At 47.8% G+C, this 27,401-nt stretch overlaps 1 protein-coding gene and 1 pseudogene across 1 annotated transcript in view; one reads left to right on the top strand and one right to left on the bottom strand.

Moving 5' to 3' along the window:
* Positions 1-3,876: 3,876 nt before the first annotated feature.
* GARS1 (glycyl-tRNA synthetase 1) overlaps positions 3,877-27,401 on the bottom strand; it is a 38,908-nt gene continuing 15,383 nt past the window's right edge. Inside the window, exons 9-17 of the mRNA XM_066239435.1 lie at positions 22,244-22,406; positions 20,547-20,711; positions 17,490-17,597; positions 16,651-16,796; positions 11,600-11,685; positions 9,904-10,013; positions 6,397-6,490; positions 5,588-5,778; positions 3,877-4,168 (exon numbers count right to left, since the gene is read on the bottom strand). Coding sequence (XP_066095532.1) covers positions 4,043-4,168; positions 5,588-5,778; positions 6,397-6,490; positions 9,904-10,013; positions 11,600-11,685; positions 16,651-16,796; positions 17,490-17,597; positions 20,547-20,711; positions 22,244-22,406 — 1,189 coding nt within the window. The 3' untranslated portion in view covers positions 3,877-4,042. The remainder of the gene's footprint in view (positions 4,169-5,587; positions 5,779-6,396; positions 6,491-9,903; positions 10,014-11,599; positions 11,686-16,650; positions 16,797-17,489; positions 17,598-20,546; positions 20,712-22,243; positions 22,407-27,401) is intronic.
* On the top strand, positions 17,810-18,735 carry LOC136310569 (large ribosomal subunit protein uL18-like; annotated as a pseudogene).

Below are 27,401 nucleotides of genomic sequence, written 5' to 3'. Positions count from 1 at the left end.
ACAAAACCCTGGCTTCAACACAGACTACCAGCACAGGTGCTGTGGCAAGAAGGCCCTGTAACAGGAGCAACGCTATCCCAGCCTCTCCGCCCTGGCCCCGCTGAAGACATTCCAGTGAAGGCTTCCCTGGTGAGAGACTCATTCAAACGCAGTTGTATCCTAGAAGTAATTTGGATTTATTTCCAAGGCACCTGGTTCTCTCACGGAGAGATTCCAATGGCTAAGGCAGTCTCTGCCATTGCCCTAGGGCAGGGGTCCCCAAACTACGGCCCGCGGGCTGCATGCGGTCCCCTGAGGCCATTTTTCCGGCTCCGCCGCACTTCCGGAAGGGGCACCTCTTTCATTGGTGGTGAGAGGAGTACTGTATGTGGCGGCACCACAAAGCACAGCGATGCTCATATACAGTACTACTTCCAGTGACGTGGGACGCACGCATCATGGCTCCGGAAGCGCGTCATATCACTTGTTACGGCTAGCGGTGACAAATATGGAACCGGACATTGACCATCTCATTAGCCAAAAGCAGGCCCATAGTTCCCATTGAAATACTGGTCAGTCTGTTGATTTAAATTTACTTGTTCTTTATTTTAAATATTGTATTTGTTCCCATTTTGTTTTTTTTTACTTTAAAATAAGATATGTGCAGTGTGCATAGGGATTTGTTCATAGTTTTTTTTATAGTCCGGCCTTCCAACGGTCTGAGGGACAGTGAACTGGCCCCCTGTGTAAAAAGTTTGGGGACCCCTGCCCTAGGACATAGGTTTAAGCTGGTTAAGGGAACAACACATAAAGGTCTACAGTGAACCTATTTCAAGCGATTAAGCCAACAGAAACCTTTCACAGGTTGTCGTGGCCAAGAACTTTGGACATCTGACAGCTCTAGTACCACCTCATGCAATGAGTGAGATCATTTTTGTATTCATATGGCTTGGCAACGAATTCTTTTCCCCGAGATGTCCATCTATATATTCAGAATTTTACTATTATGAGCTGTTCAGCAATATGAAGAAGGTTCTCAACTCCTGTAGAAATCGCACACAGCCCACCTTTCTGGACAGAATGCAGAGTATTTGACTGAATGCCCTGAATTGCAACCCAAGACCCATCTTAAAAGAACTCCTGTGTTCTTACGTACACACCACGACAATTGGTTAGACTCTGACCCTTCCTCTACTCTATTTGCATCGAATGACTGCAGGAGTAATTTCTCTGAGAGACAGCGCTATTTACTGAGCTCTTACTGAGCCAGCCCAGTTTGATACACGAAATACGTAAACAGTAAAAGAGGCCTCGCAGGGCATCAGCCTCGAAAAGACCTTGGCTTTATTTAAATAAACATCGGGCTTGAATAAATGTGTGTGCGTGTGTGTGTGCGTGTGAGTGCGCAGCACTCGTGTAAGGAGCCTCTTTATTTAGCGGCCAGCGCTTTACCTGCTTGTGCTAACAAGCGGGCACGCACGGAGCAAACGGAAGCAGCCGCCGGCCCTCCCCACGCAGGTAATCCATCACTTCACCGACAGGGGTGTTCCCAGGAGAAACCCTGCCTGCACCTGGAGGAGGTACGGAGAGGGGAGGGCTGCGGGTTTAATATCCAGCATCTAGCCCATGACAAATGTATTTGCCAATGAGAAGTGAAGAGAGCTTTGGTGCCAATCCCTTTAGGATCCGAAGTAGGCAAACCCGGCTAGGTGTTTAATATATCTTTGCCTATTAGTCAGCTCATAGCGACGTCCGGGTGGTGGTGATTGACTACGGAGGTACAGCCGGAACGGGAAGTAAAGGGGAGGCGTGGAGACGACTCCCCCAGGGGAGAAAGCTGGAACACAAGCCGAGAGCTCCAAGGCAGTGCCCTCAGCGGTCCCCCAGATCCCACTCTTGCTTCAACACTGTTTGGCTGCAACAGACCCAGGGACGCCCCTCCTTCCGGCCTCTGACCACCCTGCGACCTCTTTTCCAGTCTCCACCTCCGGGACACCTCAGCCACCCTCAGCCTGGAGAGCAGCCAACACCGGTTTCTGACCTTAACTCCTTATTGCCAAACAACCATGAGTTCCCAAATTCATGAGAATTATTCCACTCAAGCGAAAGCGGCTGTCAACCACCTGGTCACCTGCACCTGTGGGCCTCCCACACCTACCTCTCTCTGGGCTGGTTTCCACCATGCTGATGTGGCTCCGGGGGGCGCGCGACACCTCGTCCACGTCGGCCGAGAAGGGCGAGGGCACGAGCGTCTCTCAGAGATGCCAGACCAGCACGGTCACCATGTTCTCTTCCAGGACGGGCTGAAGCTTTGCCAACAGGAGTGGACAAAACTCAGGATGTCAAGGGAGCCGCCATGGCCGTGGAGAACCGGAACCGGGCCCTTTTGAGTCTGCAGGCCCCGGTTCTACCCACACAGACCTTCATCTCTGACGTCCTGGAGAACCACGTCCTGGGGAACCACTTCCTGGGCGAGGCGGTGAAACTCACCGAATGGGCCACACCTGGCACCCTGACACCTTCGCAGGCTGGCAGCTCCCAGGCTGGGCTGGGCGACCATCCCTTCGAACGGCTCCCCCTCAAGCCCGACTGAGCCTCTGGAGCCCAGAGGCCTTCGAGGGGCCCTCCGCACCCCCTGGTGTCTGGCTTGGGCCTGGAGCCCTCTCCCATGCCGCGGACCAAATGGAAACAATAAAGCTTTCCGCAGAAAATACCAACAGCTATAAGGAATTTGAGGTGAAAGGACTACCCTAGTAAATGAAAACTGAAGTGTATTTAAAATTTAGTTCTTTATAGTAATGAATGGTTTAAAAAGCACCAGACAAAAGAGAAATAAGTTTCAGTGTAAGACTTTCTTCCCCAGATTTGTTTAGAAGTTCCAAACTCCCCCAAACCTCGCCAGGCGTGGCATCACCAGAGATGAGACGCCAAGGAGAGCGGCCCGGGGTTCTCCACTTCTGCTGCTCTCCGTGCGGGAGACAAAGACGAACAGTCTGGAGGTCACCCTCTCCTCCTCTCTCCTCCCCCTCCCTTCCCATCCCCCCTCCTCCCGTCCCCTATACAGGGAGTGAGAGGAAGTCAGGTACTGGGCAAGATCTCAACTCGGCAAACACAGAACTGTGCAAATTTGCACATCCTTAAGGTTTTTCCCTAACAACCCTATGTGTTCTGAGTGTTCCATACAAAAAATAGAGTAGAAATAAAGCCCGTCAAAAAACTACCAGGCTGGAACGGAGACACTGGGACGGCTGAGAATTGTAAGTCGGACAAGACAGAGGGGGTCCCGCAGCGTCAGGAGAGCCGCGATCCCCAGGGCTCCTTGGGCGGCTGCACACAAGCACACCTTGTCCAGGTACTGCCTGCCTCCCGGGGACTCTGAAGAGCAGACTTCTGTCCCTGGAACATGCAGGTGGCAGCCCCACGCCCCACACCAGAATGCCACCTCCTCCACCCTGCCGCCCGCCTGTCCCCACCTCGGCCTGCCCACAAGGCCGTCCACGGCTGTCCGCCCAAGCACAGTGTGTCACCTTCTCAGAACAAGAGAAAGAATAGAAGAGGCAGCCTACAGAGACAGCAAGCACGTCAGCGGTTGCTTGGAGCCAGGGCTGGAATACGGAGTGAGCTCCGCGCACAGGTTATTTCCTTCTGGAGTGATGAAACGCTCTAAAATAGGAGTGTGGTGGCGGCTGCCCAGCTCCGTGAGTCTCCTGAACACACTGAATTAACCACACACGGCACACAGGTGAGTTTTACAGCATGTACGTTAAACCCCAATTAAGCTGTTTGTTAAAAACATGTACCAGTTGTGTTGACCAGTAAGCTATGAGCGCGTCTGTCCAAAGACGTGGGGGACACAGCTTTGCTGAAAAGGCGGAAACAAGAGCAAACGACGAGGAGTTTGTTCAGATTCCTCCAACTTTAATTGTGGGGCAAGATCAGGCAGCCGTCGAGGACAGAACGCAGTCCCTGGGAGCAATCACAACGCTGTTTTGTTGTAAAGTGGACACGATTTAAGAGTTATTTTTTTTATTAGCGCAGTGGTCAAAAGTCGCCCAAACTGTCCTCATTCCTCGACTGTCTCTTTTTTGCCAGTTTCTTGCCCTTCAAAGAGAGGATACCTGGCCTCCACATCGGCCCATGTGATGCCTCCATTGGCCAGATCTCGCACAACGCTGGGCAGTTCGGAGACCTGGGAGAAAAGGAGAGAGACATCCAAGAATCAACCAACTTGACTAGATTGTCAGGAAGGATTCACTTGAACTCAGGAACCCTTAGACTTAGAGCCAAATCTGTTTAAATACTGACAGGACCCCTCCACAAACGTCCCCACGCAGTGTTTGCCGCCCGTCCCTCTGACAGTGTTTGCCGTCTGTCCCTCTGACAGTGTTTGCCGCCCGTCCCTCTGACAGTGTTTGCCGTCTGTCCCTCTGCAACCTCCTCCTCAATGACCCTCACCTTGCTCCCAGACCCGAGTTTGTGCTGTCTTTCCAGCTCAGAATGCCTGCCACGCCCTCAGAACACGCAATTTCCCCACAAAGCCGTCCCTAATTATCCTAAATCCGTGTCACGTGCAGTTACTTCATGTGTGTTCGACTGAACTCTCAGAACAGGGGTCACTCTGAGGTGAGTGAGGGGACCCAGGGGGGACTGGTAAACCAGAGAGCCCCAACTACGGGGCCAGCTTGCTCAAGCGTAACCACCCTGGCTGCCACGTGAGAGTTCTCAAACCTGGGCATCAACTCGGAGATGGTGATTAACCAGCTCTCCCCACGCCCTCCCACTTCCCAAGCCCACGCCGGCTTCTGACTCAGTGGATCTGGGGTGGGGGTTTGCTTATGGAACAGGCTCCCAGGCGCTGCAGATGCTGCTGGCCCCGGGCCCGCCCTGTGAGAACCACGGGGAGACAGACAGTAGATCCAGAGGAGTCACACCTGGTTTGGTAAAAAGACAAGCCGGAAACCTGTGACTTCTGAATTCGACGATCAACTCCTCCGGAAAACGCAGTCTCTCTCCTTTCCCTATTACTAACCCTCTGCATCAAGCTGAGCTCTTAGCAGGCACTCGAAACAAAACCTGCTCAAGGTGAATGACTCAGGCGGCTGTCAGTTCTAGTGGCCACTCTCTCCCCCTCTCTCCCATCCCTCTGGACTTGCCCCGTCTCCAGACATGCTCATTGGGAAACACCACTAAAACCGAGGCACTGTTTCCAATGGATTAACACAAGGAAAAGTTTATATACATCCACATGTATACATTTATATAGAAATGTCAAGATGAAACGTCTAAGACCTTCCATGCCTACCAATAACACTATGGCAACAATCTCCTGGGATCCTACTTCTCTGGCCGAAATAAATAAACAACTATAACAGCAAACTGCCAGACAATGAGCCCAGGGGGATCCAAATGGCTACAAAATATCAGAGCGGTGTTAATGGATATTTTCATAATGAAACCAAGGGGACTTGGAAATCTGTGCTCTGGCTGATACAGGCCTATGATTAAAATTGAAAAGGAAGGGGAGCATAAATACATCATCACCCAGCCCAGACCGGAAGGAACCAGCACACGTCTCTAAGACTACGGAGGCCACAGGGAGGGCCAGCACCTCTGCGCGGATCTGCCGCATGGAGTCCCGGTCCCGCAGCGTCGCGGTGTGCGGGGTCTTGTTCACGGTGTCAAAGTCGATGGTGATGCCGAAAGCCACGCCGATCTCATCAGTCCTGGCATAGCGGCGCCCGATGGACCCAGAGGAGTCGTCGACTTTGTGGGAGACGCCGTTCCTGGTCAGGGCTTCCGCTGTCCGAAGTAAATGAGGTCAATTCAAAATAAACACAAGGGAGCGTCCCAGTGGCATGTAAATGTTGTCTTACAAGTTGAGGACACTTATGAAAGGAGCTATGACAAGAGAGCAGTACAAGCCCCAAAGTTTAATACGTCCCTTGCTGGAGCCCGGCCCCTCCCTGACACCCACACCTCACCCAGCCCCGGGAGAACGCGAACCAGACCAGGAGCCAAGGCCGGAGCCAGTCCTGACCCCACCCCACCCCCACCTGCCTGACCCTGAGCTGCTCAATGAACTCTTCCCGCCTCCCAGCTCTGAAATGAGTGGGCCGCACCAGGTGACCACGTGGGCCCTGTCAGTGCTGGGGTGCAGGGGCTGGAGATCCACTGGGGTCCCCAGGAAGTGAGCGGAGCACCCAGGTCAACGGGAGGAGCAAGGATGTTTTCAATCTGACGCTTGGGTTCCACCTGGACTCATTCACACGCGAGGAGAAAACAGCCCGAGCAAGTGTACTCTTAGAAATGAGAGCAAAGGCCAAAATCACTTAGATTTTATGGGGGGGGGGGAACCTCTCCAAAACGCAGCCTACTCGACAGCGTTCCCACGGAGACTACACAAGTGGGTTTGCTTACACAGCTCCCGCACGAACGGCATGAACTCCTGGTTCTGGCTCAGGGGCAGGACGGAGCACTTGAACGGGGCCACCACGGCCGGGAAACTGAAGAACTAGACGGAAGGAAGAAATCCAAACATGTTGATCACAATATAAATGCTGATGTCCAAACTTCCCTATCAAAATACCCGGACACACACTATGAAAAGCGGCGTAACAAAGAGTAAGAGCAGGCCCTGGCTGATTGGCTCAGTGGTAGAGCGTCGGCCTGGCGTGCGGGAGTCCCGGGTTCGATTCCTGGCCAGGGCACACAGGAGAAACACCCATCTGCTTCTCCACCCCTCCCCCTCTCCTTCCTCTCTGTCTCTCTCTTCCCCTCCCGCAGCTGAGGCTCCACTGGAGCAGGGTTGGCCCAGGCGCTGGGGATGGCTCCGTGGCCTCTGCCTCAGGCGCTAGAATAGCTCTGGTTGCAACAAAGGGACACCCCAAATGGGCAGAGCATCGCCCCCTGGTGGGCATGCTGGGTGGATCCCGGTCGGGCGCATGCGGGAGTCTGTCTGACTGCCTCCCTGTTTCCAACTTCAGAAAAATACACACACACACACACACACACACACACACACACAAAGAGTAAGAGCAGGCTCACCAGAACCAGAAAGATCTGGTTTTTAAAAGCTCTGACTTCAGATGGACTCAGCTGAACTCCACCTCTCTGGACCTCAGTTTCTCCATCGCACAAGCAGTTCCCTGCCACCTGCTCTGCCCGCTCACAGGTCTGGTATAAAGGTGAGTGACGTGCAATCACTCTGAGAGCTAGCAGAGAAGATGCCAGTTTTCCTGGCACCATAGAAAAAGCCTTCTCTCTATGGAGAGAGCCCCTGAGAACCGCCCTCCACGTCACAAACAGGAAGTGGGAGAGACAGGAAGCAAAACCCCATTCTGTCCTTTAAAGAGTTTCAGCAAAGCAGAAGGACCAGTGAGCCAACAGTTTAATTAGCTCACAAATGTATGTCCAAAAGAGATTGTTTAAAACAAATAGAGACAGTTCCATACACCTGCACTGAAAGCACAGCCCGCTTACGCTGCCCCTGAAACAGGTCTCAGCCTTACCCAGGACAGAAAGTGAGGATGTCCTGTGGAAGGCAAACTAGTCTGCCAGTTTGGCTTGGAAATGAGAGCTGAAGACAGTTCTTAAATATTGATACGAAAGTTTAGCTGGAAGGCAACCATACTGAACTCTGAATGAATAGGTCCCACAAAGTTAATCAACGACACAGGTTCTGGTTTAGCACCCGCCCCCAAACCTAATTAACTTTAAATGCCACGCGATGGTGAACACCCCGCTGTGAGTAAACCCTGGACTCCGGCCCTATGGCTGCCTGAGTCAGAGCATTCAAAATTCTCCTCCTCACCGGCACCTGGTGATAATTCTACACGAGCGACAAATGGGGGCCGGCATTTATGGGGAAATAATGTACTTTTTCTCACCGACAATGTTTTTATACCAAATTCATAGGAAAGTGGGTTAGAAACTATCTGCTAAAAAATTAAAAACATTTTTGGCTTCCCACAGCCTAATTAAATTTCTCTTCATGATAGATAGGAATCTCTGCAATTCATAAAACACTGGCACTAATTTAATCTTGCTTAGCCCTTACAAAATTTCGATCAAAACTCTAGTTTTCTCAGTATTGTTTGAGTCAAAGGAACAGCTAAGAGATATTTTAACAGAAAAGCCTGGCGCAAAGCTGACACGTATAAAGAGCACATTCAGTTATGGCCGCCACCGCTCCCCGAGAAGAGCCGGCCCTCCATCGCAGGCCCGCTGCCTCGCCCGGGGTTCTCACACGGTTAAATGAATGAAAAGCTGCTCCTAAGATGTCAGGAAATGAAGCCACAACTTTAGGGCAGGGAGTAAAATAGCAACTTCATTAGCTACATACTACCAACAGTGTGTCATACATGACAATAACGGCACCAAGACCCCGTCAGTCCCGTTCTTTAAGGTTTAATGTCCTCGAGAAAACTGCAGTCACTGTTCAACACTACACACCCGCTCAGCCTTAGCATGGCCGTGCTGGTAACAAGGTAACAATGTTCCTCTCGGCTCATTTGACAGGCACACCCTCTCTGCTCGAGCCATTCTTCTGAATGGCTTTCCCGGAAACCTGTGACTCCAAGCTGCGGAGTGTGGTATCTGTAGCCAGAGACGAGGTGAGCAGGGTGAAGGCAGGCACGAAGAGACAAAGTGGGAGACGGGGCAGTGCTTCAAAAGCATCAGAGCAGAGGCCCTGGCCGGTTGGCTCAGCGGTAGAGCGTCGGCCTAGCGAGCGGAGGACCCGGGTTCGATTCCCGGCCAGGGCACACGGGAGAAGCGCCCATTTGCTTCTCCACCCCTCCGCCGCGCTTTCCTCTCTGTCTCTCTCTTCCCCTCCTGCAGCCAAGGCTCCGTTGGAGCAGAGATGGCCCGGGCGCTGGGGATGGCTCTGTGGCCTCTGCCTCAGGCGCTAGAGTGGCTCTGGTCGCAATATGGCGACGCCCAGGATGGGCAGAGCGTCGCCCCCTGGTGGGCGTGCCGGGTGGATCCCGGTCGGGCGCATGCGGGAGTCTGTCTGACTGTCTCTCCCTGTTTCCAGCTTCAGAAAAATGAAAAAATGAAAAAAAAATTAAAAAAAAAAAAAAAGCATCAGAGCAGAAGAAAACTTACGGCGCTAATGAACTTCTTTTAAATGTTTCATTTTATTGATTTGTTTAGAGAGAGGAGAGAAGAGAGTGGGAGAGAGAGACAGGAACATCTGTTCCTATGTGCGCCTTGACCAGGGATCGAACCGGCCACCTCTGTGCTCCAGGACGACACTCTAACCAACCGAGCTATCCAGCCAGGGCTACGAAGACTTCCTACATTTGTCTTTAGCAAGGCTTGCATGGCAGGGAGGGCTACACCCCAAATACTGGTGCCCAGTTACGATCCGTCAGTCTCCCACACGGGAATCTGAGGTTCCTATAACAAAATATCGATCCCTGGATCTGAGACCTAGTGAATCAGTGTCTCTGAAGTAGAACCTAGGAATTTATATCTGTACCTCAAAAGTACCCCAGACAATTTTATGCAGTTTAAGGTTCCCTTAAATGCTCTCCCAGTATAACACAGTTTCTGCGTTTGGCCAAACTCTCTGAGCCGCCACTTCCTTTCCAGTTTTCTGAAAACATGAGTATATCCAGAAAGTATCGTTCCTTCTACTGATGCAACAAACAGAGTTCCCCCAAAGTTCTGTGTCCTGTCTCAGGATAGAGCGCACCAAGCAACTAACCAGTGGCATCGAGAATAGTCTGCACACCCTCCGCTCCGACGGAGTAACGCCAGGCAGCGCACAGCTTTGCAGATGGTCCCGCAAAGATGAGTGGTGACACCACTGGGGCAGGACAGTGAATAACACTCTCCGATCATTCACCCTGGTGGACGGACTTCAGCCTACTTCGCCTCTGACACAGTAAGAGGAGGACACGCCCGCGCAGGACGACTCACCGTTCTCTGTTCGTCTCCTTCACGTACGTGGAATGTGTGTTCGAATACTGTATACAAGATCCTGCCCAGGCCAAAGGAGGGCTCGATGACATTGGGAACAACTTCCTCCACTGCAAGAGAGAGAGAGAGATTCAGTAATATGCTCTGCAACCCCACACCCCTCTTCTAGATGAATTTTGATCGATCCTATATATCAGAGTGAAGAAATCAGAACATCCCTAAAAACTGTCTGCTGGTAGGAAACCTGATGCCTTTAAAGGGAAAGCTGGAGTAAAATAAAAATTTCACCAAATTAAATTCTTTTTATTTTTTTTTAAAGTTATTTTAGAGAGGAGAGAGAGAGAGAGAGATGGGGGGGCGGGGGGGGGCAGCAAGAACCATCAATTCCCATCTGTGTCTTGACTAGACAAGCCCAGGGTTTCAAATTAAATTCTCTGTTTATATAGCATAAAATGTAACAAGGCTCCAAGATCCTTCTTCCATGGTGGTAAGCTACAACAGCGGCTACACTCTAACCTTGCCCATGCAGAAAGTATCAAAACTCTAGAGCTTTTATAAGATGTTGCCAGAACAAACAATCTACCATGTAGCTGGCAAAATTAACAACAGTAATTCCCACACCAAGTATCAGATGGTTTGTTTTGCTTCCTATCTCACTATCTGGAAGACAGCCAGGTTCTACCACTAATTTCCAAGGGTCTGGGTCAGGGGGCCATTGGAGAAGTTTGCTCAGGCTCAGCGCTTGGTCAAAGGCAGGGACCAGGGTCCCGAGCATCTCCCACGGGAGGTTCTACCTGTGTTCACATAGGAAGTGTATTCCTTAATGCGTTTTATTCAGATGAGAAGCACTGCTAAGCACTGCCCAGGTCTAAGGTAACTGACCTTAACCTTGGAAAGTTTACGTTTCAAGGAAAATGAGATAACTGGACCCCAAAACACACATATCTGGATGGGAAGAGACTATTTCTTGCCTGACCAGGCGGTGGCACAGTAGATAGAGCGTCGGACTGGGATGTGGAGGACCCAGGTTTGAGACCCCAAGGTCACCAGCTTGAGTGCAGGCTCATCTGGTTTGAGCAAAAGCTCACCAGCTTGGACCCAAGGTCGCTGGCTTGAGCAAGGGGTTACTCGGTCTGCTGAAGGCCCAGGTCAAGGCACATATGAGAAAGCAAGCAATGAACAACTAAGGTGTCGCAACGAAAAACTGATGATTGATGCTTCTCATCTCTCTCCCTTCCTGTCTGTCTGTCCCTATCTATCCTTCTCTATTCTTCTCTCTGACTCTCTCCCTGTCTCTGTAAAAAAAAAAAAAGAAAAAAGACTATTACTAATCACAGGATAAGAAGAATAACATTCTAGAACTATCATCAAGGCATCTTCTGTCCCTCCTCCCACAGCATCTGGGCAACGGGGTAGCACAGCTCGGAACCAGCTGCCAGGATGGTGACTAGGGTCCACCAGTCGTGAAGAACCCCCTGCTTACTGGTACCAGGGCTCGCACACTCTGCCCGCCCGCTGACGCCCGGCTCTGCAGCGGGCCGGAAGCACACAGAGAAGCTGGCCCGCCCCGGCCGCGGGCGGGCAGTAGCTGCCGGGACCCACCGCTCTAGTTTCCGGGAGCTTTAGTACAGCCACAGTGAGCTCTAAAGAGTAATGACGCTTTCTGTTTCTTTCTTAATTACTTTTACAAATTTACCATGTATTGTTTTCTGGAATCTCTTCACACTGACCATGTCTTTTGTTAACGAAAATGTTTTCCCTTCAGTTTCAACAGCGAATTCCCTACAAAGAAACAAAGCACATTACACGTTAGTGAAAACACGCATCCCTGTCCCTTAATTTAAGGAGCTTCACAGATTGCTAAACTGTTTATCATTTTAAGTGTAATAATACAAATTAGTAAGTGCTCAAGATATAACAATGGAAGTCAAACCTAAATTATTTCATAAGAAATACCAAGGTAAGTATTATCCTAACAATGGCACCAAACAGTATTCTGGGAGGCACCTCAAAATATGACTAATTTTATAAGACTCCTTATGTGACTTAACGACTAAGTCCTCTGGTTTTGAGATCAAAGTAAAACTGAAAACAATTCAGTAAAAATTCAGTTTTAGAATAATTACAATAAATTCGTCAGAAACAGGTCTGCTAGCAAAAGGCCACTGTTTTCAATATTGTCCCAACAAACATAAAAATGACCAGCTTATCACAGCACAGAAAGTAATTTTAAAACTCCCACACTTTTCCAAAATAAACGTTGACATTTATGGTGATAAAGAAGATCACCTTAAAATTTAATGATTCTGTTTGCTATGTCAATATAAAATATTACACACACACACCCCCAAAAAATCATTGACTCCTGAGATATACCCGTTCCGTTTCAGGTTATAAGACTTCGCCTTTCTCAAGTGCTTATGAGGCATTTCCTCACATCATAAAGCCCAATTTGGATCTCTCACAAGCAGCTTAGTGCTGGGAGAGAGCCCCCCCTGTGGCCGTCTCTGTAGCTGTGTGGTTGGCACCTGCTGCAGAGGTTTGCTAGTTTCTAGCAGTCATAATCTCAGGCATCATATCAGTGATTTCCATTAATTCCCTCCATCTGCACGTTCTGTCTGAAGTCTGTGTGTGCAAACATCAAAGATCCCGCTACATAAGCAGTGTCACACACATTCTCTCTGTGAACACAGTCTAAGTACAGAGTAGGTAATAGTTATTAAAAAGCTGAAGTGAGCCTGACCTGTGGTGGCACAGTGGATAAAGCGTCAACCTGGAAACAGTGAGGTTGCTGGTTCAAAACCCTGGCTTGCCTGGTCAAGGCACATATGGGAGTTGATGCTTCCTGCTCCTTCCCCTTCTCTCTCTATCTCTCTCTCCCCCCACTTCTCTCTAAAATGAATAAATAAAAAATATATATTAAAAAGCTGAAGTGAGCAAGGAGGAAGCCATTATTTGAGAATAATTTAAAAAGGAGACTGTCTTATGTGTGGATAATATTTAACTAGTGATTTAACTATGTCCATTTTAATAAGATTTGATGTTGTTTTAACATAAACAAATGTTAATTCTGGGAGTCCAGAATGTGTTAAAATATTCCTACTGAAATGGATAACTGTAGCCTCAACTTAACAAGGACTCATCTTGCAACAGTTGTGACAAATGTAGATGTACAAGCAACTGCCATCGCTCCCAAGGTCCCCGTGTGTCTTATCTCAACTCCTCCACCCCAGTTAACCGCCGACATGCTTCCTGTCACTACAAACCAGGCTGGTCTTTCCTAGAGTTTCATGCATCTTCTGTGCCAGGCTTCTTTCATTTAAACCTAATGTCCACGACAGGTCTGGGCAAACTTTCTGCACAGGGCCAGATACACATTTTTGCAGGTTTGCAGGCCATATGCAGTCCCTTGTATTCCTTTTCTGAAAGAACACTTTGAAAATGCGAAATTCCTCCTTAGCTGGGGGCTGTATAAAAACAGTATGAAGGATGTTTCAAGTGCACATAAGAAAATGTGCACTCTGGGCCCTAGCCAGTTGGCTCAGCGGTAGAGCGTCGGCCTGGCGTGCGGGGGACCCGGGTTCGATTCCCAACCAGGGCACACAGGAGAGGCGCCCATCTGCTTCTCCACCCCCCCCCCCTTCCTCTCTGTCTCTCTCTTCCCCTCCCGCAGCCAAGGCTCCATTGGAGCAAGGATGGCCCGGGCGCTGGGGATGGCTCCTTGGCCTCTGCCCCAGGCGCCAGAGTCTCGGCAGAGCGATGCCCTGGAGGGGCAGAGCATCGCCCCCTGGTGGGCAGAGCCTCGCCCCTGGTGGGCGTGCCGGGTGGATCCCAGTCGGGCGCATGCGGGAGTCTGTCTGACTGTCTCTCCCCGTTTCCAGCTTCAGAAAAATACACACACACACACACACAAAAAGAAAACGTGCACTCTGGTTATCAGCCGTTCTATAACTGACAATGAAGTTGATGAATAGTGCTCTTCGAATTCCTAGTCGTGTTCTGTTGTCTACTTGCTCCACCAGTTACTGAGAAAGGGGTGAAGAAACCTCCAGCTGTGCCTGTGGATTTGCCTACTCAGTTAGAAGTGCTGTGCCTTCCCGATGCATTGAAACCTTAAACATGAAATGCAACTCTGCCCCTGGTCACTTTCCTTTTTCTGACGTCTGCTTTGCTTGATATTAACAGAGCCACTCCAGCTTGTATGATTAATGTTTGTATGGAAATATTTGTTGATTCTTTTACTTTTAAACCTATTTGTGCAATACAATTACGGGAAGTTTCCTCTAAACAGCATTTAATTGGGACTTGAATATTTTTAAAGGTCTGATAATGGCTATTAATTCAAACGTTTACATCATTCTATTTAGCACAATTACCGATACTGTCGAGTTGAAATCTACCGCCTCACGACTTATTTTGTATTTGTCTCATGTGTTCTTAGTTCCTTTGCCCTCTTCTGCCTTAGCCTGGAGTATTTTTATTATTCTATTTTATCTTTCGTAATTGGTTTATTAGTTACATCCCTTTGGTTTTCATGGTTTTAAGTAATCGGTCTAGAATTGACGGTATGTAACTTTTAATTAACTTATCACTGTCTACCTTCAGACAATATTACGCCACACCACATCCGATACATACACCTGACAAAGATGTGTTCCCAACGTTTCGCTCCTATCCTTCGAGCTACTGATGGCACATACTTTATTTCTGTATGTTATTATTTCCACAATACACTGTTATTGTTTTTGTTTTAAATGGTGCATTATCAAAAAATAAACAGCCCATTATCTTCTAAAGAAATTAAGAGGTGTCACTGTGAAGAAATCAGTGAAAATGACATTTATGTTGACCCCTCAGCATTTCTGGAGCTCTTAATTTCTTTGGGTAGGTCTGAATTTCCACACTTCTGCTCGAAGAACGTCCTTTAACATCTGTGGTGCAGGTGTGCCGGCAATGTAGCCTCTGAGCCTGCTTGTCTGAGAGCATTTTATTTCACTTTCGGAGGATATTTTTGCTGAGTCTAGATCTTTTGTCCGTAAGCACTTTAAAACATTTCATTCTATTGTACGGTGGCTTGCCTGGTTTTTGATGAGCTCTAATCATGCTCATCTTTGCTCCTTTCTATGTAGTGAGCCTCCTCTCCCCTGGCTACTTTGAAGTTTTCTATTCATTGCTAGTTTCCAGCAATTTGATGCTAATGTGCCTTTATGTGAGTTTCTTTGTTGATTCTGCTTGGAATGGAAAGTCTTCAGTCTCTGGGTTTTAGTTTGTATCAAATTTGGAAAATTTTCAGCTACTGATGTACCTTCAGGTATTTTGCTGTCTCCGCTCTCTGACTTGCAATTACACGTTCGACTGCCTCACATTGTCCTAAAGGACGTTTTTTTTTTTCTCCCAGCCTCATTTTAAATCATTTCTATTACTACATTAAGTCCAATACTCTTTTCTTTTGCAACGTTTATTCACTGTTAACTCCATTCGGTGAGTTCTCATCTGAGATACTGCTGCTCATATTTCCACGTCTCACCTCTTAAGTGCATGTTTTCCCTTACAGCTTTGAGCATATCAAGCACACTTAGAATTGTTTTAATATCCTTCTATTATTATTCCATCATGTTTGTCATTTCTGGGTGTTTCTTTTGATTGACTCTTTGCCTCATTATGGATCACATGTTCCTATGTCTACAAATTTTTACTGTTCACCAGACAGTCAATTTTACACTGGATTTTGTTGTATTCCTTTCAAGATTCCTCGTTACTGTTTTGTTTTGTTTTTTTAAGGAATCCTTTCTTTTCTTTTTTCATTTTATTTAATTTTAGAGAGAGGAAAGAGAGACAGAAAGGGGGGAAGGAACAGGAAACATCACCTCTCTTAGTAGCTGCTTCTCCTATTTTCCTTGACCAGGCAAGCCCAGAGTTTTGAACCGGCGACCTCGGCATTCTGGGTCCACGCTTTATCCACTGCGCCACCACAGGTCAGGCTCCTCTCTACTGTTTTTATATTTATATTTAAAACAATTACAGGCCCTGGCCAGTTGGCTCAGTGGTAGAGCGTCGGCCTGGCGTGCGGAAGTCCCAGGTTCGATTCCCGGCCAGGGCACACAGGAAAGGCGCCCATCTGCTTCTCCACCCCTCCCCCTCTCCTTCCTCTCTGTCTCTCTCTTCCCCTCCCGCAGCCAAGGCTCCATTGGAGCAAAAGATGGCCCGGGCGCTGGGGATGGCTCCTTGGCCTCTGCCCCAGGCGCTAGAGTGGCTCTGGTCGTGACAGAGCGATGCCCCGGATGGGCAGAGCATCGCCCCCTGGTGGGCGTGCCGAGTGGATCCCGGTCGGGCGCATGCGGGAGTCTGTCTGACTGCCTCCCCGTTTCCAGCTTCAGAAAAATATTAAAAAAATAATAATAATAAATAAAACAATTACAGAGACCACTCCAAAGCTCGAAAAGAGAGCACTGACTTGAAGACATAGTTTCTGATCCTTCCTCAGTCACTACCTTGGACAAGTCTCCTCCTCTAAGAAAGTTACTGGGGGGGAAACTAATCTTCAGTCCATTTCAAATCTACTTCTGCCTATAGTACCTAACTCTCAGCAAACTCAGTCCTCTAAATGTAGTCAAGAGATACTTCTTATCTGCAAAAGATTTCTAAAGACACTCAGGTCACCCTAACTTTCAGAACCTGGCAGAGAGGACATATCTGCCGGGACCCCCGTCACATCTTTCACTGACAAGCACACATCTTCAGGCTTACCCTTTTTCATTCAGTAGTTTCTCCATTTCTGTGATGTAACACTCATCGCAGACGGCAAGGTACTCCATCACCAGCTTGGCATCCTTCTTATACGCCTTGCCGATTGCTCCCTTATTGGGTTCGAACTGAACAACATTGACTGTTTTGTATGATGTAGTCAAGGAATCCAAAGACACAGAACGGCCTCAGTACTTTGGGACATGATCTTGAGAATCACAAAATTATTCAAAGTAAGTAAACACCATCAATAGAGGGTTTTTTTCCCCAAAAAGTTACAGTGAGATCAAGGGGTATTACCTAATCAGCGATATAACCTGATACATAGCATAATAACTCTTGATAATGATTTATTCACTTCCAGAATGTCCCAACATCACTGGCTTGGCCCTGAGATCAGCTCACAGCTTCACTGTCTGCTGAAGGAAGGACATCTCTACTGTGCTGATTACTGTGACAAGTGAGCTGAACTATTATTTATCTACTTAAAATGACACTCATCTTTAAACAAAGTATTCACCGGGTACTTTTTATGTAAAGAGTATGTAAGTAGGTGCAAGTATAGAGAAATGCATTTTGGAAATGGCTGAGAAGAATCGGTCTACACCCTGAAAAACATTTAGAGCATTTTCCTGAAAATACTTCTTTTAAGGACCCAACACTGAGTGGGCACCTGTCAGATTACAGGTAGAGAGACTAGGAGAAGGGGGAGATGGGTGGAACGGCAGGATAAGTACGTGTTCCCTAACAGCAAATGGGACGAGGCACAGAGCAGGGCTACCTACCTCGAAGACGCGGACACTTCAGTCCTGAGGTGTCCCGGGAACAACTAGAAAGGATATGGGCTCTTTCAGGGGCTTCTCAGCGACAAGTGGGACTTTGGTGGCTCGCGCATGACAAGAAAGGTCGTAACAGGACCGGTCAGCACATCCAACAATCTCAATCCAGCCCTAAGAAGGCAGAGTAGATAAAAACACTTATTCCTTACATTGGGTTCACCCACAAATCTATGCAGACTATATAACTATGGTAACTTTTTCACAAACTCAAGGATAACTCCATTAAAGAACTCCCATTCAACATTTATAAACATTAGAAATGGGGATTGTTTTATACATCAGGCAGCGAACAGCCCTATAAAACATAAATTCATGGACGTGGCTCTCTGTTCCACAGAATGGAATTTGTTAAAATCATGAAAAATAAGGCCTACGTCAAGAGATGCCAAGTGAAATTCAGAAGCCGACAAGAGGGTAAAACCGATTACTATGCCCGGAAACGCTTGGTAACCCAGGATAAAAATAAGTATAACACACCCAAATACAGGATGATAGTTCATGTGACCAACAGAGATATCACTTGTCAGACTGCTTATGCACGTACAGAAGGAGATACGATAGTCTGTGCCGCTTATGCTCAGGAACTACCAAGTACGGTGTGAAGGCTGCCCTGACAAACTGCGCTGCGGCATACTGCGCTGCCCCTGCTGGCCCGCGGGCTTCTCAGCAGGTCTGGCAGACGAGATCTGTGAAGGCCCCGTGGAAGTGACTGGAGATGAATAAGATGTGGAAAGTACTGATGGTCAACCTGGTGCCTTCACCTGCTACTTGGGTGCAGGGCTTGCCAGAACTACCCCTGGAAATAAAGTTTCCGGGGCCCTGAAAGGAGCTGTGGATGGAGGCCTGTGTATCCCTCCCAGTACCAAACGGTTCCCTGGTTATGATTCTGAAAGCAAGGAATTCAACGCAGAGAAGAAGTACACCGGAAGCACATCCCGGGTCAGAACGTGGCAGACTATGCGCTACCTAATGGAGGAAGGTGAAGATGCTTACAAGAAACGACCCTCTCCACACATACAGAACAACGTAGCTCCAGACATGGAGGAGATGTATAAGGAAGCTCATTCTGCTATACGAGAGAATCCGGTCTATGAGAAGAAGCCTAACAGAGAAGTTAAAATGAAGAGGTGGAATCGTCCCCAAATGTCTCTTGCCCAGAAGAAAGATCGGGTAGCTCAGAAGAAGGCAAGCTTCCCCAGGGCTCAGGAACGGGCTACTGAGAGCTAAGAAACCAAACCACAATTTTCTATGAAAAACTTATTGCTAAAGCAGCTAAAAAGCCCCACATAATTCACACATGTACACAAAGCAGTCCTCTCAATTTCTGGACAGATTTATTTTGCCATGCTTGAATGTGGAATAAACTAACAAATTCTAGGATTTAATTGTAGAAATAACATGTGAACCTAGGAAATAATACATTTGTTTCAAATTTGTGACCAGGATTCAAAAATAAGTCTGGCAGAAACTGCTACAGTCTTTGGATGAAGAGTCTACAGCTCCCACAACTTGGCATTGGAAGGCTGTTTCCTACCCAGCAAAAGAAAATGCAGTTAAGAGCAGGTAATGTTTAGTTCACAGAATAAGCTTAAAATAGGCTTGGGTTCCAGGTCCCATTTCTTGTTAATACCTAAGATACTTTTCAAAAGCGCAATCTAAATTGTTTTCAAAGACCCTGAAGAACCTGTTATGTGAATAAAAACAAAAGAGGTAAAAGGCTTATTTTAGTAGATAACTAGTTAGTCCTCCTGAATATTTATTTTTTGCCTTGGATCCAAAGAGTCTGTCATTTTGGCATACTTAGGTCAAACAAGCTTGCGAAGAAAATAAAGTAACAAGAAAAACCTAACCGATTACAGAAATTCTTTCCTAATTCCACAAAGGAGAAAGAATATGTTAGCACATCAGCAACAGCCATGTAGATAGATATATGCCTATCATTACACACGCACCTGTGTGTATATCTGTAATGCATATTTAAGCATCTGTATCAGGGATGGACAAACCAATGCCCACAGGTCTATGAATGGTTTTTATATTTTTAAAGGGTTGTAAAAAACCCCACCAACCACAAAAAAGATAGCGAACAGAGATCCACAAAGCCAAAATATTTACTATATTTCCTACAGAAAACATCTGATCAACATGAAACGCTTTCGGGGAGAGGCACACAATTAGAAGTTTCATGTTCTATACAGTATTCTTCAGAATTATTTTCTGCTTTTAGTTTGATGAAAAAGAGAAATTATGTTTGTATGACTAATTTTTATTTTTAGTTAAAAAAAATTAATCTTAAAAGACGACACTTTAAAAAGTGAAAAGTGAAATCAGGGCATATGAGACAGTGACCATGATCTTGACTCCCTATGGTCAAGATCTCTGTGCCCAAACAAGGCTGCCAGAGAGCCCCACACACCCCGGGGCAGGGGGCCACGTGTTCCCACTAACGGCAACACGGAAGGCACCCCGACATCCCAACGCCTTCCAATCCTGAGCTTCGGCACGGAAGTTCACGGCTGGGGTGGGGCGGGAAGGCACAGGCCAGAGGGGACCTGGAGGTCTTCTCTGATTTGTTAAACGCACAGTATTTGGGAAAAGGGGGTTCTAAAACAGGAGGTCAGAATCCACGGATCCATCCCCCCATCACCACAGAGTTCTCTAAAGTCTAAACTAAGGGTATCTGACTTCCTTAACCTAACCCCACCTCCGTTTCCAATGTCTACCAGGGTCCTTGTCAGGAGGGAGGCCACCCCCTGAGCTGCACCCAGGCCCCCACCAATGACACCGCCCGCCCCAGGAATACACACCTGTGCTGCCCGGTCACTGTGCACGCCCGCTGTCTCCCCCCCTCTCTGTAAAGCATCTCGGTACAAAGGGCTCAGCACACAGTGTAGCCGCTCCTCACAGGAGGGCAGGGGCAGCCGCTCTTTCTAACTTGCTCAGGACAAGGTTTCTTTTAGCTCCACTCTGACAGGACGCACACAAAAGGCGATCTGATACCCATGCTTGTACGGCAACGATGTGAGCACCGCCTGCTCAGCACCGCCCCCCTGCACTCACATAGGACGTTTTGGACTCGGCGTCCCAGCAGTCACAGGCATAGTGGGCCATCTCGTTCTCCATGTGCTGTCGGAAGCGGAGTTTATCGGGCGATACTCCAACCTTCGTGAGGTAGAGGTAGATGCGGCCAATGAAATAGCCTAACACGGAGTTGTTAATCACACCCTAAAAACAATGAACAGACAAATAGGTAAACAACCACGCAAGCAAGCACGCCAGCCAGCGCAGAGGAAGGGAAAACCACACATGAACCCTTTGGAAGGTCAAGGCACCATTTCCATTGAGTTTATTCATAATCTGAAAAAATATTTGAAACACAAGGTAAGCTCATCTATCCAGCTGTCAGAATCATGTCAAAACCCAGTTGGTGATCCTGGCTATTTTTTTTTTTTTTTTTTTGTATTTTTCTGAAGCTGGAAATGGGGAGAGACAGTCAGACTCCCGCATGCGCCCGACCGGGATCCACCCGGCACGCCCACCAGGGGCAACGCTCTGCCCACCAGGGGGCGATGCTCTGCCCCTCTGGGGCGTCACTCTGCTGCGACCAGAGCCACTCTAGCACCTGGGGCAGAGGCCAAGGAGCCATCCCCAGCGCCCGGGCCATCTTTGCTCCAATGGAGCCTTGGCTGTGGGAGGGGAAGAGAGAGACAGAGAGGAAGGAGGGGGGGGTGGAGAAGCAAATGGGCACTTCTCCTATGTGCCCTGGCCGGGAATCGAACCCGGGTCCCCCGCACGCCAGGCCGACACTCTACCGCTGAGCCAACCGGCCAGGGCGATCCTGGCTATTTTTAAAGGGATCAATGTCAAATTAACAAGCTGAAAATAATGGAGTTATTCAAGATCTTTCTCCCATACTCACTGGGTCAACAAAAATTCACCTAATACCTGATACCTCCTAAAATCTACCATACTAAAAAGTGACATTCACAATAATGACCCTAAAGAATGACAAATATATCCCTTCTGAATTAACAAAGGTAATAAGATGTGTAGAGGGGATTTTAACGTATCTTACCCAGTGAAATCTGTGAACCACGTACACCCCGTTTAGTGTATGTAATCTGATGATTTTAGCACTGCAAGGGTCTTAGAAATCATACAGCCCACCCCCTACCCACTGAAGGGCTCTCCCCTGAAAAGTGGCCGCCAAGCGATCACCCTGCCTCTAATGGAGTCTTTTCCAAAACAGGAAGCTCACTGTCCCCCAGGGGAATTCATTCCGGGAAGCAGCTGCTGTTCAGAAAGTTTTCACTCACACATTTCTCTAGGCAAATAACTAAACATATTCTGTTATATGCAAGACTTTCTCCCAATTGCTATGGGTAACAGAGAAGAGTTTAAAATCCATAGGTCTTGCTCTCTGCGAGTCAAAATGTCTCCCCAAAAGTAGTACCTATTGTTAAAAGTCAAACTGATAAGACAAAGCCCAAACCACGATCTCCTTTCCACATGCTTTCCTAAATGGTGTGTGTGTATGTGTGTGTGTGTGTGTGTGTGTTAGCCGCAATGGCCCACAATTTGCCACGTTCAGGTAATTTCCTCCCACACTAATAATAGTGTATAATACATACCGTATGAAAAATAATAAAATGACCGCTAAAATAAGTATTATATTTTGTCACTAGTCCACACAATTTGCTCAGTGCTATAAGCACTGAATAGATACCAGCTGAAGGAGGTTACCTGTGGCACCTCACCTGTTCGATAGCATCCCCGAGGCGCATCTTCCGGGCAGACTGGCCGCTGACCTGGGCTTTGGCGGAATACAAGCACAGGTGGAGGTCTGCCACACTCTGGAACTTGGGGTGGTCCTTCTCACTGGGGTCGACAAAGTGCTCGATTTCTGCCATTGTGAACTCTCTGAAAGCAGAAATACAAGGAACAAAGGTTGCACGCTTAACTATTATATAAAAACTAAACAAGGCCCTTATTTCCAACTTTATTCTCTAATGATACAGGCGCTCACAGGACAGGAGTCAATTATCACTAAAGAAAATTGTTTCCTAAGGAAATGGCAGAAAGAAAAAAAAAGTTGGATTCAGTTTGGGGGGTTTGTTCATTTTAACCACATTAATGAAAACTTGACTACTCACTTAAATAGTATTTTAAATAAATACAAACTTCTCTCAAATATTGATTCCTGCTATGAACAAAGGCTCTTTACTTGACCAAACTTCAGTCAGTCTCCTGAACCTTCTTCCAGGCCCATCTGTGCAATTTCTGTAAAATCTAGTTTTAGCAAGAACCCTGCTAAGATAGTTTAATCAACACCACTCCCACTTGCTATCTGATCACCTTGATATTTTATCAGGTGTGTCACCCTCCACCACCCCCAGGTGATGCTGGTCTCCCTGCCTATCATCAATAGAATCCTGCGAGCTCAGTCCAGCCAGAACCCCCCTCAACCCTGCTGTTCCCTCTTAGTAATTCCCCCTCACCGACCCCACCTGCTCCTCGGCTATGCATCCCCACGTGGCCGTGCCGTATAGTAGCCATCCCTGCTTCTCCACGGTAGTCCCTGCCCGTCCCTGGTAGTCCCTGCTTCTCCCGGTAATCCCTGCCTGTCCCCGGTAGTTCCTGCCTGTCCCTGGAAGTCCCTGCCCGTCCCTGGTAGTCCCTGCTTCTCCCGGTAATCCCTGCCTGTCCCCGGTAGTTCCTGCCTGTCCCCGGAAGTCCCTGCCCGTCCCTGGTAGTCCCTGCTTCTCCCGGTAATCCCTGCCTGTCCCCGGTAGTCCCTGCTTCTCCACGGTAGTCCCTGCTTCTCCGCGGTAGTCCCTGCTTCTCCGCGGTAGTCCCTGCCTGTCCCCGGTAGTCCCTGCTTCTCCGCGGTAGTCCCTCCCTGCCCACGGTAGTCCCTGCCTGTCCCCGGTAGTCCCTGCTTCTCCGCAGTAGTCCCTGCCTGCCCGCGGTAGTCCCTGCCTGTCCCCGGTAGTCCCTGCTTCTCCGCGGTAATCCCTGCCTCTCTGCGGTAGTCCCTGCTTCTCCGCGGTAATCCCTGCCTGTCCCCGGTAGTCCCTGCTTCTCCGCGGTAATCCCTGCCTCTCTGCGGTAGTCCCTGCTCGCCCATGGTAGTCCCTGCCCGCCCACGGTAGTCCCTACCCGTCCCGGTAGTCTCTGCCCGTCCCCGGTAGTCCCTGCTTCTCTGCGGTAGTCCCTGCCTGTCCCCGGTAGTTCCTGCCTGTCCCCGGTAGTCCCTGCTTCTCCGCGGTAGTCCCTGCCTGTCCCCGGTAGTCCCTGCGTGCCTGCGGTAATCTCTGCCTCTCTGCGGTAGTCCCTGCTTCTCCGCGGTAATCCCTGCCTGTCCCTGGTAGTCCCTGCTTCTCCGCAGTAATCCCTGCCTGTCCCCGGTAGTCCCTACCTGCCCGTGGTAATCCCTATCTATCCCTGGTAGACCCTGCCTGCCTGCGGTAGTCCCTGCTTTTCGGCGGCAGTATCACTTAAAGTTTCCATTACCCTCGGTTAAATGAGGTCTGAAAATACTAAATGGAAAATCCCAAAAGTAAGTAATTCACAAGTTTTAAATTATGTGCTGTTATGAGCAGTGTGAGAGTCTCCCACCGTTCCGCTGTCCCGCCCAGGACATGATCATCTCTTTGTCCAGTGTGTCTACACTGTACTCTTGCCTCCAAGAGTCACTTTGTAGCCCTTTGGTTATCAAACAGACTGTCGTAGTATCACAGCACTTGTGTTCAAGTCACCCTTACAGTGTAGCCCAACGTTATGTCACAATGCCTGTGTCACTCACCTCACTGCATCTCGTCACACGGGGACTGTGGCATCTCACGTCACCACAGAAGGGTGAGCACAGTACAGTAAGATATTTAGAGAGAAACCACATTCACTTAACTTTTATTATAGATTATTATTATAATTGCTCTATTTTATTATCAGTTACTATTAATCTCTTACTTTGCCTAAATATAAACTGAACTTATCACAGGGACATACAACATAGAAAACATAGCACTTATGGGTTCAGCATTATCTGCAGTTTCAGGCATCCACCAGGGGTCTGGGAACCGTGGATAATATCAGGGAACCACTGTATTCAGAATTGAGCCTTGTTCCTCCTTACTGAGGTCTCTTTTTCCTACTGCAACAGTCCTGAATAAAACCTTGTTTTTGCCACTTTAAGTACTACCCATCTCCAGTTTTTCTTTGAAACTAGACGCAATCGTCAAAGATTATTACTCTTAATGAAAAACAGTTTTTAAAGAACAGATTGGTAGTTTTTAAAATTAGCAAATGTCAGACACAAGAAAGAAATGAAATATAGGAGTGACTTCCAGAAAAAGTTTTCCCTGGAGCATTAGCCAGTCTGATAAATACGCACTGAATGAAGCTCCCAATATTTGCTCTTCAAAGAATGAGGAGTAGTGAATTGAAGCGGTTAATCTTTAGTGTTTGCAGCAATTTGAGTTCTTTTTTATTGCTCTGAACAAGTGAAGAACTGAAAATGGCCCCGTACAGCTGCTTTCTTTAGAGTAACAGCTTCTTAAATAAAGTGGCATTCAAGGCGGATGACAGAAGGCAGGAGCCGAACAAGCTAGCATCAAGCTAACTGCACCATGATGAAATAAATATGCGCATACTAACAGTTTCCCAAAGAGATTCCCCGAATCGCAATTTACTAGCTATTCAAGAGGAAAGTGTTTTAAGTTAATTTTATGAGTAAAATCACATCTTTCTTCTTTAAAACACATTTTCTAGTGCACTTGCATGATTATCTGATGTTTTAAAAGCAGTAACAAAGTGCATAAGTGGGTCTAAAAATACACGAAGTGCACTGCAAAAGAGCTTCAATTTCCAAATTTTATTTTTTAATGGTATCTCTTATTTGGTCCTCCGGCATCGATGTCGAAATTGTCTCTCAGAAGCATCAAATCATCTGTGTGCACAGAAATACGAGAGAGAAGCACAATGACCATCCTCACAGAGCTTGTAACTGGGTTGACAGCAACAGAACTGCTAAACTCAGGGCAGATCAAAATAAGGGCTTTGCCCAGGTTCCCAAAATAGTCTGCCCAAGTCTCTGCATCTGTTCTGTCCAATCAGCCCAGCTCAGAGAGGAGGTGGAAATCAATATTAACAGTTTTACCAGCTGACTCTCATCTCTGAGTTCAGAGATTGTCCTGGAACTGTGGAGAACTGAAACACACCAAGACTGTTAAAAAGAAGCAAGAGGCCCAAAATGGAGTCACTCGTGCTAAGCCTCACATCAGCAAACCAAGATTTAACACCTAATTACAGTTCTCAGTCTCTCCCAGAAATGTAACCCTTTAACCAGCCCTCCTGGAATTACCTGTTCGGCACTAGTAAGGTAATAGTAGGCCCCTTCCACTCTCCATTGGAGGGCAATCTTACCTGAGACAATGCCCTCTTTGCTAATAATTTCCTTTCACCACCCCCTCTCTGGCTTTAAAACCTTCCACTTTTTACAGTCTTTTGGCGCTCCATTCTATGTGCTAGATTAGATGTTACCTGGTTCATGAATCAGTCAATAAAGCCAATTAGATCTTTAAAATATACTAGTTGAATTTTTGGTTATCAACAAGGCCGAGAAGACAACCACTCAATCAAAATTCAGTTGTTTCTAAAATTTTTTTACAAACAATCTAACACTCCCAACCTAAACCAAAGAAATCATAGCTATACAAAAACTAACCACCTAATAATTCTATGTCATCAAGAAGAAATCGTGACACTAGACAAACCCTAGCCCTACAATGAAAAGTATGGGGACACTGACTCACGGAAGAATGAGTAGACTTCTAGTCAGGCCCTTGCAGAGGCACGTAATAAAAAAATGAGTCAAAATGCACACATGAGACTTTCAAGTGCAAATGGCCAGCGGGTCCAGTGTCAGAGGCCCCAAGGGCCTCTCCCCAGTGACCTCCTGGGGTGGCCCCCAGTCTGAGCGGGTTTTCCTGTTTGCCACTTGTTATTCCATAGGCCTCAGGGTTGGCCTTACTTCACGGTCCTTGACAACCGTTTGTCCAATTACTGTTTACACTCAATACTCTTCTGTGTTAGTTTCAGGTGCACAGCACAGAGGTTGGCCGACCACAGACTTTACAGCGTGGTCGCCCCGATATTCCAACAGCTGCTCGTAAACCCTCTCCCAAACACTGGCTCCAGATGAGGTCGATTCATACAGCTTTCTCAGTGTTTTCAAAGTAGTCTTGCCCTCTAACGCAACAGAGGGGAAGCCAAAGGAAAAAAGATAGCCCAAAACGCAAGTGTTGGGAAATAAAACAGACCCAAATCTGACAAGTCTTTCATTGCTCTGATACCGGCTTCACGTGTCGAACTGCCTCCCCTCCTGGGTGGAGGCCTAGAGCGCGTCTCCCAGCCATTTCTCTTGTACAAGCTCTTTCCTCCACGAGTCTCCCCTTTCTAGACCATCAGTCCAAAGGACTGAGGGCCTGAAGTCTGGTCAGGACATAGATGCCTTTCCTCAGAGGGTGTCACAGGGACTAACCAGATGGAGCAGGGCTGCTTTGATGTGGACCCCGAGGCTGGGACGCACTGTGACTACAGTCAGTACAGTCTGTAATTACAGCAAGTGGGGAAAGAGTGGAAGTGGGCGGGGCACTGGGGCTGCAGAAGATACTTGTGGAGCCTAAGAAAGTTAGGTTTACCTCCATATCCTATTTTTTATACAGGATTCATCGCCCTAAGACATGACAGCGGTAAGAAAATATATAAAAATTACAAAAAGCTTATGTCATAAACAGAGAAGTCCTAATCAGTTTCTAGAGAAAATGTAACTAAACAGTGTCCATACACCTTCCCACACATTCCTGGATACATCTGAGGAAGGGAGGTCGTTAGAACGGAGGCCAGTGGATGTCC

This window comes from Saccopteryx bilineata, chromosome 7 (genome assembly GCF_036850765.1).
Source record: "Saccopteryx bilineata isolate mSacBil1 chromosome 7, mSacBil1_pri_phased_curated, whole genome shotgun sequence".
Classification (NCBI taxonomy): Eukaryota; Metazoa; Chordata; class Mammalia; order Chiroptera; family Emballonuridae; genus Saccopteryx; species Saccopteryx bilineata.
The sequence above is the reverse complement of the archived record's forward strand: the minus strand, read 5'-3'. Positions and strand labels throughout refer to the sequence as shown.